This window comes from Xiphias gladius, chromosome 17 (genome assembly GCF_016859285.1).
Source record: "Xiphias gladius isolate SHS-SW01 ecotype Sanya breed wild chromosome 17, ASM1685928v1, whole genome shotgun sequence".
Classification (NCBI taxonomy): Eukaryota; Metazoa; Chordata; class Actinopteri; order Istiophoriformes; family Xiphiidae; genus Xiphias; species Xiphias gladius.
The window spans coordinates 13,211,897-13,226,878 of record NC_053416.1 but is presented as its reverse complement, the minus strand read 5'-3'; the positions used below and the strand labels follow the sequence as shown (position 1 = coordinate 13,226,878).

The window sequence follows — 14,982 nt, the reverse complement described above, 5'->3', positions numbered from 1 at the left end:
ACAATAAAAAAAATGGCTTGTTTCCATGTTGTATTCCAAATTGAAGATAACTTTTAGAGTTTTCCCCATTAACCCCATGTTATTTATGGAACACAACAATATGATGGGTTTTCAGAGGAATTCACTACGCAACACCAGTTTAAAACCTCACATAATATATCATTCATTTTGAGATTTTCCGAGGAGAACATTGCCACAGTCATACCACCCTCAACAATGTGAGGAGGAAGAAATACTGAACATGAACAGATCTTTATTGTTTAGCAAAAAATGTTCACATTGTTTGTGTTTCTAGACATTACGTCACTGGGCTTGTCCCAAAGCAAGTTGTGATTGCTTATTTATACTGAGCAAAGAGGGATCAACACATTATTAACATCTACAGTTAACTGTCTTATATTAAATAAAAATACAATAAACCAACAAGCATGCTATGAAGACAACTCAGAAATGTGTATTTGCTTTTCCAACTCTAATTCTTGAATCAAATGGTTGCAAGCATATATTCTTCTTTTTATTTATTAAAAACAACAATTTAATTACAACAATTATTCTAAGACCTCTCTTTCATCGGTGGTCTCACACAGTGATGTTACTGTTGTAGACTTTGTTGCAATGTTTTGTGAGTCCTGAGAAACACAAATTTTTCATGTGTCTCACAATGAAAGACATCAGTTCACGACATGAAAACCAAATTGCTCTGCATCAGTAATTTTCATTTCTATACTTCTGGACTGTGCCCAATGACTGAATAAGGGATTTCATTTATCCATTTGGACCTGTCATCTCTTTCAGCATTTCATTTGACGGAAGAAATCCCTCCAAATTTGTGGAAGGAAACTTTTGGAAACCTTGAACCATTAAATCTTTTTCATAAACCTTTTAAGCTTGCTGAATGTTGCATTTGATCCTACAGAGACGAAGGTAAAAAGGTTACTGGTCTCAGGCTGTTTGAACACAGGACGATGAGCGAAGTGATTTATACCCATGTATTAACAAGACCCTAGGTTATGGACTTCCACTCTGAGCTGGAAAAAGCAGCAGCAGGCAGTGAAGTCACTGACACATAAGAGAGGGTTTGGGATGGATGGATGGATGGAAGGATGGGATGGAAGGAAATGGAAGAAACAGAGGACTTTGGACCCTGTATGAACCGCTGAATTTAAAAAAAAAGAAATATGACATACTGCCTTATTTATCCATATGTTGCAAATGATGGCATCTGTTTACAATTTATTTTATTTACTTTGGTGATGCTTGACCTGGGTTGATTAACTTTTTCTGTAGTGTTTGCTGTCTTCTGGAGCCGGATTTGATTGGCATTCGGCAACGGCTGTTTGAAGTGAGCGTAGCGTTGGCTTTGAAGCGTCTGGGATGAAAGCAGAGTATCCAGATATGACTCGAGGATAATCTAGAAATGAATTTTGGCAGCCTCTGAAGGCGACCGACAGGCGACAAACATGTTACCAGTTCATGATTAAATGTTACTTGAGATTCAGTGACGCAAGAACGCAAAACAGAGATGGAAACTTCTAAATACACATCAGGGAAATAAGTTAAATATGTTTGTTTAATGACAACAAGCTGTGGATGTTGGTGAATGAGTAAAGGATGAGCTATCTCATCTCATCCGTCATGAGACAGCTCCTTTTATTTGTGAACCATTCTTTCCCATCATTGCTGCCTTCAGTATATCTTGAAAACATTAAATTCAATTAGAATCTTTGACATTGCATCAAAATGTGTAAAAAACCACAGCCTTATTAGAAACAACTAAAAAGTCTGTAGTAAAGCCAGCCAGCATTGTTTGAAGAATGAGCCAGCGAGTAACACTCTCATTTTTAAAGCATTTAAAAAGCAGATGAGTCTGTCTGCAGCTTGTCACAGGAAAAAGTGACTTAAGTTAACAATGTAAAGTCCTCCTGGCAAGTGATAAAATGGGTTTGGCTTTCACTTTTCTCTCCAGCTAAGTTAATCTTATAAACTAAATGTTTTGTCTGTTAATCGTTCCGCATAAAGAACCAAGTAAGTGCAGGCTCTACGACAAATGTTTTTGAGCAGAATATTTCGCTTGCCGTTGAGTCTTTAATTAGATAAATTACCTAGAGTGGACACATTCAAATAAAGCAAGAAGCAAAAATGAAAAAGAGCACTGGAGTGAAAACTTTGAATGCCTTGTTCAATGTATGTGCTATTTGTAGAAAGGAAAAAAAAAAACAAACATTTTAGCGAATGATGATGACAAGGGGGGAAAATAATGTGTTATACACAGAGTATGTTTTTTGAAGAAAAATTAAATTGGAAACAGATGATTTCTATAAATGTATTTTTGTTGTTAATGTTATGTTGTGTGTTGTGTCTTACGCATTTAGTCACTCGTTAAACACAGTTATTAAATGCTGTGTTGATTTTAATTTTAAAATAATATATTTTAAGGGTTTGCAAATCCATCTTAACCAACAAATCAATGAAAAGAAATTAAAAAGTTTAAGCCTTAACATAACAGGCTGAAAAAAAAATTGGTTTCTTAAAACAGACAGCGGAAGGCTGCTGATAAGTCACAGTGCATTCATTTCTCTGAAATACCCAGAATTTACTGACATTAGTGACTTTATTCAGATTGGTACCAACACTGACATCTACTGGCCATAATGACAACTTCTCTTACAATCAGCTCAATCATTTGATCTGACGTGTTTTCTTTCTGTCTTATTACAAACAGAAACAAAGTCGCTGTGGGCTCTTTTGTCTGTCCTTGTTTCACCTTTTCTGACAGTAGAAAAGATATTGTGATGGACTATTAATCTCAAACTTTTGACAGAGCAGCGAGATAAACCAGCGCCAAGCAGACTCATAAGGTGTTTGGGTGGCAGCTTATTATTATGTCTTGATCCACTGATAAAGGACTTTAACTCGTTTTCATATCAGGGGATTTCAGTGACCTCTTTTATATCGGGCAGGAGAAGTTTCATTTCAAGTCATTTTGATTTTGGTATATAATAAAAAGAAATATGCTGATATCTAAAAAAAATCAACAGGCATCTACATCCTGTAAAGTGAACAAAAAATTAAATATTAGAAGTGAGCCCAAATCAAATAAGTAGCAATGAGAATGATTAAAAATGAAATTACATATGGGTGACAAGGGCTCGGTATGTAGAGTCTCATTGGGAGCTTTTTGCAGCCACCTGTACCCAATGCCAATGAAGCACCTTAAGGTTTTGGCAACGACCCCTAAACTCAACCGCACTGCTGTGTTTCTGCAAAATCGTGCACACAAAATTAAACGAAAGTGCAAAAACATTTCATGGCCTAGGTAAGGGAAGATAAAGTTAGTTTAAGCACAATTTAAAATGGGACAAAACTACTCACCTGCCTTTTAAAGTAGATAGTTTTCTAATTATGTCAGTCTTAGAATCTGACTGATGTAATTTAAACGGGAAAATAAAATGAAAACATATGATAATATCATTCTGATGGAATCACAATTTGGTTTAGTTGACTTCACGACACCTACTCACTGCTGTCTATCTATCTCAGTTACAAAAAACACGAAGTGTAATATGTAATCTGTACTAAAATTTTCTCCATAGTTACATCTGGGAAAACATTTGCAGTGCAGTTGTAAAATTCACATTATAAGAATAAATCAGAAAGGTGGAAAAGGTATTCAGAGTTTTTACTTATTCAAAAGTACTAATACTTCTAATCTACTACAAGTAAAGATAACCTATTACAAGTAAAAGCTCTGCATTCAAAATCTCACTTAAGTTAAAGTACATGAGTATTATCAGCAAAGGGCACTTAATGTAGCATAAGTAAAAGTACTCATTATGCAGCTGAAAGATCCTTCTCAGTGTCATATATTATTTTATATATGATCCGATTATTGTCACTAATGCACTGACACATCAGCATCATTTTCATGTTGTATTCGGTGGAGGTGAAGCTGTTAACCACCTTACATACTGTACATACTTTATATACTGTTGGGTAGTATAATATTTAACAATAGCATTACGCTTTACAAACTAAACAACTATTTGTAATGTAAAATATTGACGTGAAAAATAACGAATAACTACAGGTGACAAGAACATGTTGTGGAGGAAAATATGAAATATAAAAAAGTAAATAAAGTAAAAGTAAAAGAAGCTCCGTAGTATTCACAGGTTGTGAATTACTTTCATCATATAACGACAGAGGTCAACGTCCTCTCCTGTTCTGTACAGATGTGATGTAACATCACAGCTGCTCAAGTGTCTACCCTGTCCCGGAACGGTTTTGTATGAACTATGTGCTGGGAGGAGATCTGCCGTGAAGCTGCATGAAGCTGATCTCCAGTCAGCTGTTAAGGGGACTTTGTTTTTTTTTGTTTTTTTTTCAGTGATGCTGCGGTTTTGCGTGCTGCCGGTGTGAACTGCACTTGCATCAAGGTAATACACAGCCCGTACCAGAGAGAACAGTGCAAAGCGAGAGGGTTCACGTCTTGCCATTTCCGTTTTCGCGTGTAATAACTTGTGGCAGAGGATGAGGGGTGGAAAATAAGATAACTGTTTTCATTATTGTCGATTAAATGATGAAGTATTTGTTCGTTTATAGCTAAATGTAGCCTGCTTTTTGCATTTTTCTGCAGTGATTTGCTTTGCTGGGATATATTCCGCTTCTATCCAGACTGTATAAAATTTGGAGCCCCTTCATATGGTAGGCTACATCAGAACCTAATTGGCCAGATGGAAACACATACTGAAGGAACAACCAGCCTGAAAGAAAAAAGCAGACTGTTCACGTTTTTTCTTCTAACCTAAACAATCTATTCTTTCTTTTCAGCCTTGGAGAAAACGATCTTCTGATTTTTTTCAAGCTAACAAACTGGCCTTATCCTTTAAAAACAGCTACCTATTGGGTTAAGGTAAAATTAAAACCAATTGTTAGTGCAAAGTACTGCAGTGGTGAAGCAAGTTGTCAGATCTTTAGGTAAAAATCTTATAGAAAAAAATAAGTACCAATAAAGGTTATCAAATGTAAGAGTACTCTTTATGCAGAATCACCCTTTTTGTTTATTAGGCTTATTGTTTTTATTATTATTAGGCTATATTATTGGATCAGTATTTTGATATAGCAGCATTTTAATGTTTAATGTTGCAGATGGTCAACGCGGAGGTCATTTTACCTGCTTGTTATGCTGTTGAGCAATTCGATGTATAACAATAAATCATGTTTCACAAGCTCATTATATATTTTGTGTATGAAAAACAGTACTCTGGAAAGTAACTGGTGACTAAATCTATCTGCAATGATTAAAAAGTAAAACATTTCCCTCTGAAAGGACGTGATGTAGAAGTGTAGATAGGATAAAATGTAAATACTCTAAAGTGTAAGTACTTGACCAAATATAACACTCAATACTAATATAGTGCTAGCACACTCAGGCTGGAGAGCTGACAAAGGGTGTGAACAATCTTGCTGTTTGATTGAATGTTGTGTCTTTGACGATGACAAGCGGCTGATGCTGCTTGCGTGACTTGTAACGTAAGTGACGCCGCTTCATCTCGGTCTTCTCTCCTCCCTTTGTGCGGTTGACGAGCTCCTTCCTTGTCGTCCGGGAACACACAGAGGTACGTTACGCATCTTGTACTGAAATGCAGCATAGCTGACTTTTTCGTTAGCGCGCACAGTTCTGTCACTGCTAACAACCGGCGGATTTTGACCTCGGGAGCCCAGAGCTGTCTGTCTCATCCATCGTTTTTATTTTTGACCGGAGCGGGATGCAGCTCGACGTGCAGCAGAGATGCTAGGCCTGCCGCTTCTACAAACCAACCTCTGTTAGCTTGGTGGCTAATGTCTTGAGGTGCGGTCGTTTGACAGTGCGGTGGTCAGCAGTTATTCAGGTGGCAAGTGACAAAGAAGCTTAGCTAGTTCTCGGGTTTTATCCCCTTGACGAGTTACGGGCTTCCTTGCCTGTCACCTTGTCATAACGTTACTCACAGGATTCGCTTGCCCGCTGTCCACCTTCATAGCTAGCTAATGCTAATCTGTTAGCAGGCGAGGGCAGGGAGAGGCTGCCTTTACTGACTTCATAACCTCTTTGTATGAGTCAAGGCCACTGCTTTATTCACTCCCGAGGGAGACTAGACTTTACTACTCGATTATAGGTCTGTCTCACAAATGAATCTCCCTGAATTGGGCTACAACTAAGGTGGTATTGAAGGGCAGTGATAGATCCCAAACTTAGATGCTAAGTGAAGTGTAGCATTTCATGCATGGTCCTCATCATGCTGAGGGATTGATGCCCTCTTTCAAAGTCATTTGGTGTATGTGAAGATATAATTTACCCCAGGACGCCTCAGTGACAAGACTTGACAGGCTATCGTGTGTGTGTGTGTGTGTGTGTGTGTGTATATATGTATATATGTGTGATTATATATATATATATATATATATATATAAATATAAATATAAATAAATAAATAAATAAATGGTTGTGCTAGTCCTATGCCCTCTATGGCTGCTGACACTTATTATGTGTGTGTGTGTGTTACCAGGCACTGCAGATACGTGACATTACTCCACTTAATGTCTAAGTTCTTCCTTATGACTATAAATATACCCATGGTGACCAGCTTCAGGACTGTTTGGAACGGGGATTGTCCTGAATGGTTCAGGGAAGGTGGGCTAGACATGGGCCTTAGAACATGCCAGGGACAGATATATATTTGATGTGCCAGAGCTGATATTGCACTGTTTTCAAAAATTCACAATTTCAAAAGATAGTGGCGGATGCAGTTGAACATGTTATCCCCAAATAAAGAGAGAGAAAGTTCATGGGGATATAATGCAGGAAATCTATTGGCCATGTTATAACTGTAATAAACGAGTGGGGTTATTGATAAAAGGTGAGCCTGCTCATAAACCTAATTGAATGGGCTTGAGGGAAAGAACTGGACAGGAATACTGAACTAGGAATGCAATGAAGGGAAGGTTTTTTTGATACAATTTTAGTGATTAGTCATCAAGTAGACCAACCCTCAGCTAGACGGCTGCTCTTTACAGTTATTTTAATATGCATTTATCAATGCATGTGTTTTTTTTGTTTTTTTTTCCTTTTTTTTCTTTCTCAGTTTCCAATATTATTTAGTCCAGGTGTAAGCTTTTGTGCTTTTAACTTTAATTTTGAGAATAATTATTTTATTGTTTTATTGCAGTAGTAAACCACATTCAATCGTGCAGACGTATTGCAATACTGTAGCATAGTCGTAGTTCTTGGGATTTAAGAAATGTTAATTGAGAAATTGTCTGCCCTAAGGTTGCCATTCACCTGGCAAGCTGCTCAAATTCCTGTTCTATCTTCTATCAATATGCACATGTATGTTATCAATAGTCTTGCGTAACTACTGAACCTTGATAACTGTTGTGCTATTGAAAAATGGAACCTACATCTATTCTAATGATGAAATAGACATGTCTTGCACAACAGGCTGTTTAAGAAAATGAAGGACAAAGAAGTGCACACATATATGAGAGCAGGCAGTCCAGAGAGTTAGCAAATGGTCTGCCTTGTGCTTCAGTCTGTGGTGCTCATTGTCCTTTCTAAACTTGGCTTCTTCCACTTTGAAACATCAAATTTGACTTAAGAAAATGATTACAGTGTCAAAAATGACCTTTCCTTTCTCTAAAATAAACTAATTAAAAAACTGAATGGGCATACGGGAAGGCATCAATTAATGCACTGACCGTGTATTTTAATGTCTTTAAAATCTAAAGACTGGAAATTAACAGGTAATGCCAAATGAAACCTGCATACAACCTGGCCTTTGTACTCTCAGTAATGCAAGTTTGTAGGAATGTGTCTGCTCAAGTGAGAGAGTCACTGTGTTCCTGTGTGTAGCTCATGTAAGCCGATAACTTAATAACTTTCCTATCCATCAGTAACCTCAAGTTGCTTTAGCCTTCTCCTTTCAGCAGCACTTCTCTCTGCCCAAGCACATCACATCACATCTGATCTGTCAGTCTGTGTGTTAGTGTGTCTTTCCCTCTACTGTGTCGCTGTGAGCTCTGGCAATCCTAAAGCTGTAACACAGAGGGAGGACAGCAGTGATGTCTGTAATTTTTTGGTTTTCTGCCTTGTTCTTAGTCACAGCCTTGGTCATCATCTTTTGCTTTGCAGATAATGGCTGTACCTCCCACTTACGTTGACCTTGGAAAGTCTGCCAGGGATGTTTTTACCAAGGGATATGGTAAGTACCAAGCAGCCAGTCATACTCACTTATTTTATCAACTTTTACAGCAGTATGATTTAGAGGAAAATGGTTTGAATCCCAGTAAAATACTGCTGCGATGGGAAGCCTAAGACAATGACAATTGTTATGAAGGTGATTCTGAGATGCTAAATATTTTACATTTTGCATATTGGCTTCTTCAGTGCATGTTTATGCTTAGCTGCATTGCTGTGGTAGAATTTCTTTTTTTTTTTGGTAAGTTTAGTGTTGTTATTTATACCCTCTCCCACTGAAAGAAATATGTAATGGCTAATCACTCTTTACACTGGAAGAACAGTAAGTTCTTGCTACATTGTGCAATGAATTAATCAAGGAGATTTCTTGCAAGATTCAGTGTGACACTTCCTCTCAATGTTTAAAATCCAGCCCCTCCATACAACGCAATGTTCACCAAATTTTGCCAAAAGAAAACAATTAAAAACAGTTACTGTACTATCTATAGCCTACCAGTAGCTGAACACATGTTGAGGATGAGTACAGAACCCGCAGTTAGAGTGCATGTCCTTGGGTTTGTTTTGTGTATGCACACAGCTGTGTGGATTCAAGGGTTACTGAATATCCAATGAATCTCTGGTTGTTGCAGCATTCTGATTCATATATAACATGAAGGCTGAATCTCAGTCAGTTTGGCCTTGACTGTAATTCATTACTGTGGGTTTTACTGCAGGCTTAGCGGGTGGTCATAAGGAACATTTGGAATCCATCGCCTTCACAGAAAAGCCTCGGAATTGATGGTAGTTGAGTAGTTGTGCAGCTGGTGACCATTTTGTAGGGTGTGACCAGCAACTTTAGATGAAGTTGGACAGTAATGGGTGACTCATTGGAGGGTTTAGTGAAGGGGAAGCTGGGATGAGTGAGCAATCATATCAGGCCAGAAGATACCTGAAAATGGAGATCTCTGGTTCATGTGAAGTGTAGCTGGATCAATCAGTTGATGGCTGCGATTCTGAGTGGGGCCATTAATGGGGCTTTAGGCTCGAGCCAGGATCTATTTAACCGGCCTCCTAGCTGTAATTCATAACTGACAGCACCAATGCTTTCACAGAATCTACATCAAATCAATATGCACGTTCAATCACTGTCATTTACAGTAATAACTATAAATGTACTTGAGGTTGATAAAAATTGGTATTTCACAGACACCAATCAATGGCTTGATTTAATTGGGTTGTGAAATATCTGAAGGGATTCTTTAAATGTGTGTTAATGGAAAATTTAGCATGGTAATTGCTACTGGTATTGGCATAAAAGTGGTACTTGTTTTGAGGGCTAGCCAGTGCTTGTAAATGCGGTAGAGAAGCCTGACGTACTTCAATAATGACATGTTTCAGAGTGGTTATCATTGGATTGGTAATATTTGTGTTGTCATCCAGACATTATTTTCATCTTTCACTAAAAATTGTCTGTTTCAGGCTTCGGGCTCATCAAGCTAGACTTGAAAACAAAGTCTGAGAATGGACTGGTAAGTCGTTGCTATTCATTATCAGATTATCAGAGCTGCCGCCCCAGACAGCAGCTGTCCTGTCATAGCTTAAGGGGCTCTTGGCTGATAATGAACAGGCAAGTTATCTGATCCCCTAACCATTGCCAGGACACATTGGGGTTTATAATATTAATAAAGGTAAGAGTATAAGTATGACAACATGTTAACCTCTGCTCCTTATTTACTGAAGCTGCCATGTTTCTTGTTGTCATTTGTTGTGACCAAATTGATTTTCTGACCTTGTACATGCATCCTCAGGTTTTTTGGGTCAAGTTATTGTTAGTTAAATAGTTAATGTGAAAATCTCAGAGTGGGCTTAACACCAAAATCTAGTTAGTCATTCAATTGTCCAAGACCACCGAATATCTCAAAATTCTGTTCAAAGGTTTCTGAGGTTACTTGTTTCCGTGATTAAGTAATTAAGAGTATTAGATATTGATTGTGGACACATTTTTTGTGGGATTCGAGGAATACATCACTATCTAAAACCCTATGTAAACACCTAACACAAGTATAATTTGGTACAACACATCAAGAGTAAGATTATTTTAACCTGATAATGTACCTGGTTAATTAACGTGTCCCTATGACCCTGACACCTTTTCTATCATCTGCAGGAGTTCACCAGCACAGGCTCTGCCAACACTGAGACCAGCAAGGTTGCAGGATCCCTGGAGACCAAGTACAAGTGGGCGGAGCACGGACTTACGTTCACAGAGAAGTGGAACACTGACAACACCCTGGGGACCGAGATCACCCTTGAAGACCAGGTTGGTGACAGTATAGGGCCAAGAAAATTGAAAAATGTGTTTTTAAAAAAAGTAATATTAAAAAAATGTGATTTGGTTGCTGTTGACCACGGAATTTGTGAATTATAAATACAATACATCTGAGAATTGCACAGGGTGTTTTAGACTAAATATTAGAGATGTCTAATCTCCAACCTCAAAATCTAATTTGTTTAGTCACATCCCATAGCATGCAAAATGTTTCTGAGCAGTAACATATATTCCTTTTTCTGTATTCACTAACTCAAGTAGTGGATTTACTGCCATTTGCCTTGTTGTAAAATCTTTCTTACCTTTTCCATAGTTGGCGAAGGGGCTGAAGTTGACTTTTGATTCCTCTTTCTCGCCAAACACTGGGTAAGGACAGCAGAATGAGAGCCTGAAAATGTAGTTAATTTCAGTAAGACATCAAGAGTTAAGTGGAATGATAGCTTACTTAATTTAAATTTATTTATACAGCAGGTTGAGTCAGCAACAAGTATGGGTGTAAGCTACTTGGCCACTTTGTTTAAAATAATGTTACAGGTGTCAGTGACCGTGCAGGTTGGGGAAATAAATAAAGGGCATACTACAAAGATTACGAGTACTAGACATTAACAATCTGTCCTCTCTCTCTCTCACATCTTGCCAGCAAGAAGAGTGGCAAGATCAAGACAGGCTACAAGTGCGACCACATCAACCTTGGCTGTGATGTTCACTACGACATTAATGGTACAGCCATCCATGGAGCAGCAGTGGTGGGCTTCGAGGGCTGGCTGGCCGGCTACCAGATGACCTTCGAGACTGGCAGGAACAGGATCACCCAGAGCAACTTTGCGGTTGGATACAAGACTGATGAGTTTCAGCTACATACAAATGTGTAAGACAACATGAAGCAACAGATTGACATGACTAATATGCTCGCACATATCTGTCTATTTTACCACACACAGTGCATTTCCAGTTCACTGTTGAACCAAGATGGCTTCTCCTCATCTTTGTATAGTGTTAGTTTATGAACAGTCTGATTATATCGTAACCACAGCACAGTTTCAATTCAAAAGTGAGGTAGTAAGGAGAAAGAATGCACTGTATGCCAATGCTACCCTAATGCTTGATTCTAAAGCTGAGCTGTTGAGAGAAAAAAATATCAGTAGCGGTATGTATAATTAAAAACAATCAACAACACTGAAATGTTGATGGGTAAGCACCTAGACACACCTCAATCCATTGTGCATGCATGTTTTTTCAGTTTAATACTAAGCTAAATATGAAATAAAATTAAATTTTACATTCTGATATTAAGTTAGTGTTTCTGTTTTATGGTCCTTGAATCCAAGTCACAGGCTAAAAAGGAGTTCAGATGATTAACCTTGACTAGTCTGACACCTTCAAATTCTGTTTTCTTATCCTTGTCTGGCTGACGAACTTGTTGTCTGCTTGGCCATCTGCCACTCACCCAGGTGCCTGGCAGTTATTTTTACACCCAGATGATGGGATTTGCTATATTGCAAGGGAATTGGAGTGAATGGTTGGCAGCCATAAAAGGCCTCAGTGAAAAGGCAGAGTGAGGTGCAGCCAGACAGTGCGAGAGAGGGAGGGGCAGGGCACAGTGTTAGTCTTGTTTCCTGCTGTGTCCTTGGCCAAGCCTGTCTGTTTCAGTCTACAGCTGAGGTGGTGATCTGAGGTCAGATGAAGTAATGTAGGCTTCATATCAGTATCAGTGCATTCATATGAGGAGGTCTTTAACAGACATGCAAAATACCAAGTAAGCTACACTCTTTGTACAAAACACTCAACCTTTAATTTGTCCAGTTGAGAGGAAAATATCACCTGTAAGGAAGCAGTGTTGGTGTTGCGGTAACTTATGTATATTCCAATCTGCTTTTTTTTTTTTTTTACTCAGAAATGATGGCACTGAGTTTGGTGGCTCCATCTACCAGAAGGTGAATGACCAGCTGGAGACAGCCGTCAACCTGGCCTGGACTGCTGGAAACAGCAACACCCGCTTTGGCATTGCTGCCAAGTATCAGATTGATCCAGATGCATCCTTCTCCGTGAGTAATGTTTTTAATCTGAAGTTGTAATTTGAGTAGTGATATAGTGTGATTGTAAAATCAGTTTGGTGTCATGCTCACTCAAAGTGTCACGCAGTGCAGAAGCCAATGAAACGAGCCTCTTCCTGTTTTTTGTTTTTTGTTTTTTGTTTTGACCTTTTTGATAATCTGGATCACTGTCTTTGCTGCAAGTCTTGCCTAGCTGACCAAGTTGGAAGGACGGACGCAAGTCCATGTGAACACGTCACGCTTAGTTGAGTCTGAGAGCAGCCCAATCCAGGCCAAAATAGCCAATGGGAGGAGTCTGTCTGCTACAGAAAGGCCCAGGCTTATTTAGTCCTGTCTATTACATTAGTCCTTAAATCCCACTTTCAGCAGAGCCAATTAGTGTGAATGGCTGGTTTGTTTGTTAGTGTAATTATATGTATATATAACAACTAGAAATATAACTAATTAGCATGTTACTAACGTGGCCATTATGCCATTCTGAAGTGAAACTATTTTAGTGGTGGCACTTTTGAAACAATATTGGTTTCAGAGTTCAAAATGAATCACAGTTTAGTTTTTGTTGACATTTAGCTTGGAGCGGGCAATAAATTACCCAGAATCGCATGACAAATGTATCTGTTAGTGATATGAGTGGTTCTCTATATGATTTTCATCTGTGGTTCCCACACAGGCCAAGGTGAACAACTCCAGCCTCGTGGGCCTCGGCTACACTCAGACTCTGAAGCCAGGTGAGTGCAGTCTGTATATAATTTAGGTCTCATGTGCTTAAATGGTCCAAAATACTGACCATGTTCACAAAGACCACAATATTCCAATGTTTACTAAGTACTTGAAACAACATTATGAACGAAAAATGCCATTTAACCAGGATTTTCAAAGTTCGAAATAGATCATAATCTATGCAGTGGAATTTAGATGTGTAATGTGTGTGGATTATTTTAACTAAAGTTCATTAACTTAAAAATTTAGACATACAAGGTATACACTTCATCAAGTTATGGCTTCGTGGTAGAGTTTTTGTGGAATTGCTCAAATGCAAAAAGAAAAGTTACTGGCAAAATGGAGTGGTGAGGTGGGATCTTCAGTCAGGCAAGAATTGAATAGTTCAGTAAGATGCCTGCGTAATGTTTGGAGAGTTGTAAGTTGTAAAAATGTATACATTTACACACAGTTTTGTTGTCTGTGCATGACTCATCCTGATATGTCCTTTTCTGTAGGCATTAAACTGACACTCTCTGCTCTCCTTGATGGCAAGAACATCAACGCTGGTGGCCACAAGCTTGGTCTCGGCCTCGAGTTCCAAGCATAGGAGGATTAGACAGAAGCCCTTCCAGTCCTCCCAGCACACACGCATTCCCCGACAAAAAGAAAAAAAAATTCAAAATCTTGTATTGATTAGCTAGCCCTCACAGAACCCCTGTTTCCCCTAGATGTGCTACAGCAGGAAGCAAGACAGCATAAAGGTTAAATCGTTTTTGCGACGATTTACCACTTTTAAAGGACCACTTTAAGGGAACATTATATTTTGAAAATAAAGAGCCCAGTTCAGAACAACTACAACTGTTTAATAGAAAGTTTTATCTTGAATTGTGTAGCTTGCAAAGGAAAAGTAGCCTTGAGTACATTCATGTTGGCCTCACTCTTTGTCATTTCACTACATTCATACCCAATGCTTTAATTTGTGTATGTCTCTGCTTTCTAATGCAGATAAAAGGGAAGATCAAAACTAGGTCAGCCCAAAATGCATAAAGGGCATGACACAGTTAGCAGTTGAGTAGTTACACCACCAGATGGTACTGTTGCACAGCACCATTAAGCACTCCCGAATCAATAGGTGTAGTAGTGAAATAACTATTTTATTTGATCACTTTTGCACTGGAGAACTCTGGTGTTTGTCTGGATATATTATACAATGGGAAGGGTTAGTTGTCCCTGATGTAAGCAGCTATCAGTAGCTCAAAGAGACACTACAGCCCAGTGTGTACACTCTGTGTTTTTGTCTCACTTGTCTTTTGTGTCTGTGCATTTGGTGTGAATCATGTCTTTTGTTACATATAGCAAAAATAATATTATTTTATTGACAGTCTTGCATAGTTTAATCCATTTATGGAGTGTTACAAAGGTAAAGACCTGTCAATTCTTCCTGGTTGAGCAAATGAAAGGGAACCTATCATGCACACAGTTGAATCTCTCTGGATAAGTACCTCTTTGAAGGAGAATGAAAAGAATAAATACAGTGGACAGGAAATGGTAGTCTTCCACAACTGGCTATGGGAATCATGCTTAGTGTACTTGACAGTATTGTCATTCCCTGAAATAAATAAAGAACATCTTGAACCAGTTTCTGATTGTATTTGTTCCTGTGTCTTTTGGCATATTGTGATAAC

The 14,982-nt window shown here is 38.4% G+C and overlaps 1 protein-coding gene across 1 annotated transcript; it reads left to right on the top strand.

Moving 5' to 3' along the window:
• Positions 1-5,492: 5,492 nt before the first annotated feature.
• On the top strand, positions 5,493-14,936 carry vdac1 (voltage-dependent anion channel 1). Its single transcript, XM_040150829.1, has 9 exons — positions 5,493-5,618; positions 8,168-8,237; positions 9,692-9,741; positions 10,380-10,532; positions 10,855-10,907; positions 11,182-11,409; positions 12,436-12,586; positions 13,266-13,323; positions 13,813-14,936. Exons 2-9 carry the CDS (start codon positions 8,171-8,173, stop codon positions 13,902-13,904), a joined length of 852 nt encoding a protein of 283 aa, XP_040006763.1. The 5' UTR covers positions 5,493-5,618; positions 8,168-8,170; the 3' UTR covers positions 13,905-14,936.
• Positions 14,937-14,982: the final 46 nt, after the last annotated feature.

What these genes read in the sequence shown, in the direction of transcription:
- vdac1 (XM_040150829.1), top strand. Translation starts at nt 8,171, where the DNA reads ATGGCTGTACCTCCCACTTACGTTGACCTTGGAAAGTCTGCCAGGGAT. An exon ending in AGATCACCCTTGAAGACCAG is followed by an intron (nt 10,533 to 10,854) that starts GTTGGTGACAGT and finishes CCTTTTCCATAG; the next exon opens with TTGGCGAAGGGGCTGAAGTT. An exon ending in CACTCAGACTCTGAAGCCAG is followed by an intron (nt 13,324 to 13,812) that starts GTGAGTGCAGTC and finishes CCTTTTCTGTAG; the next exon opens with GCATTAAACTGACACTCTCT.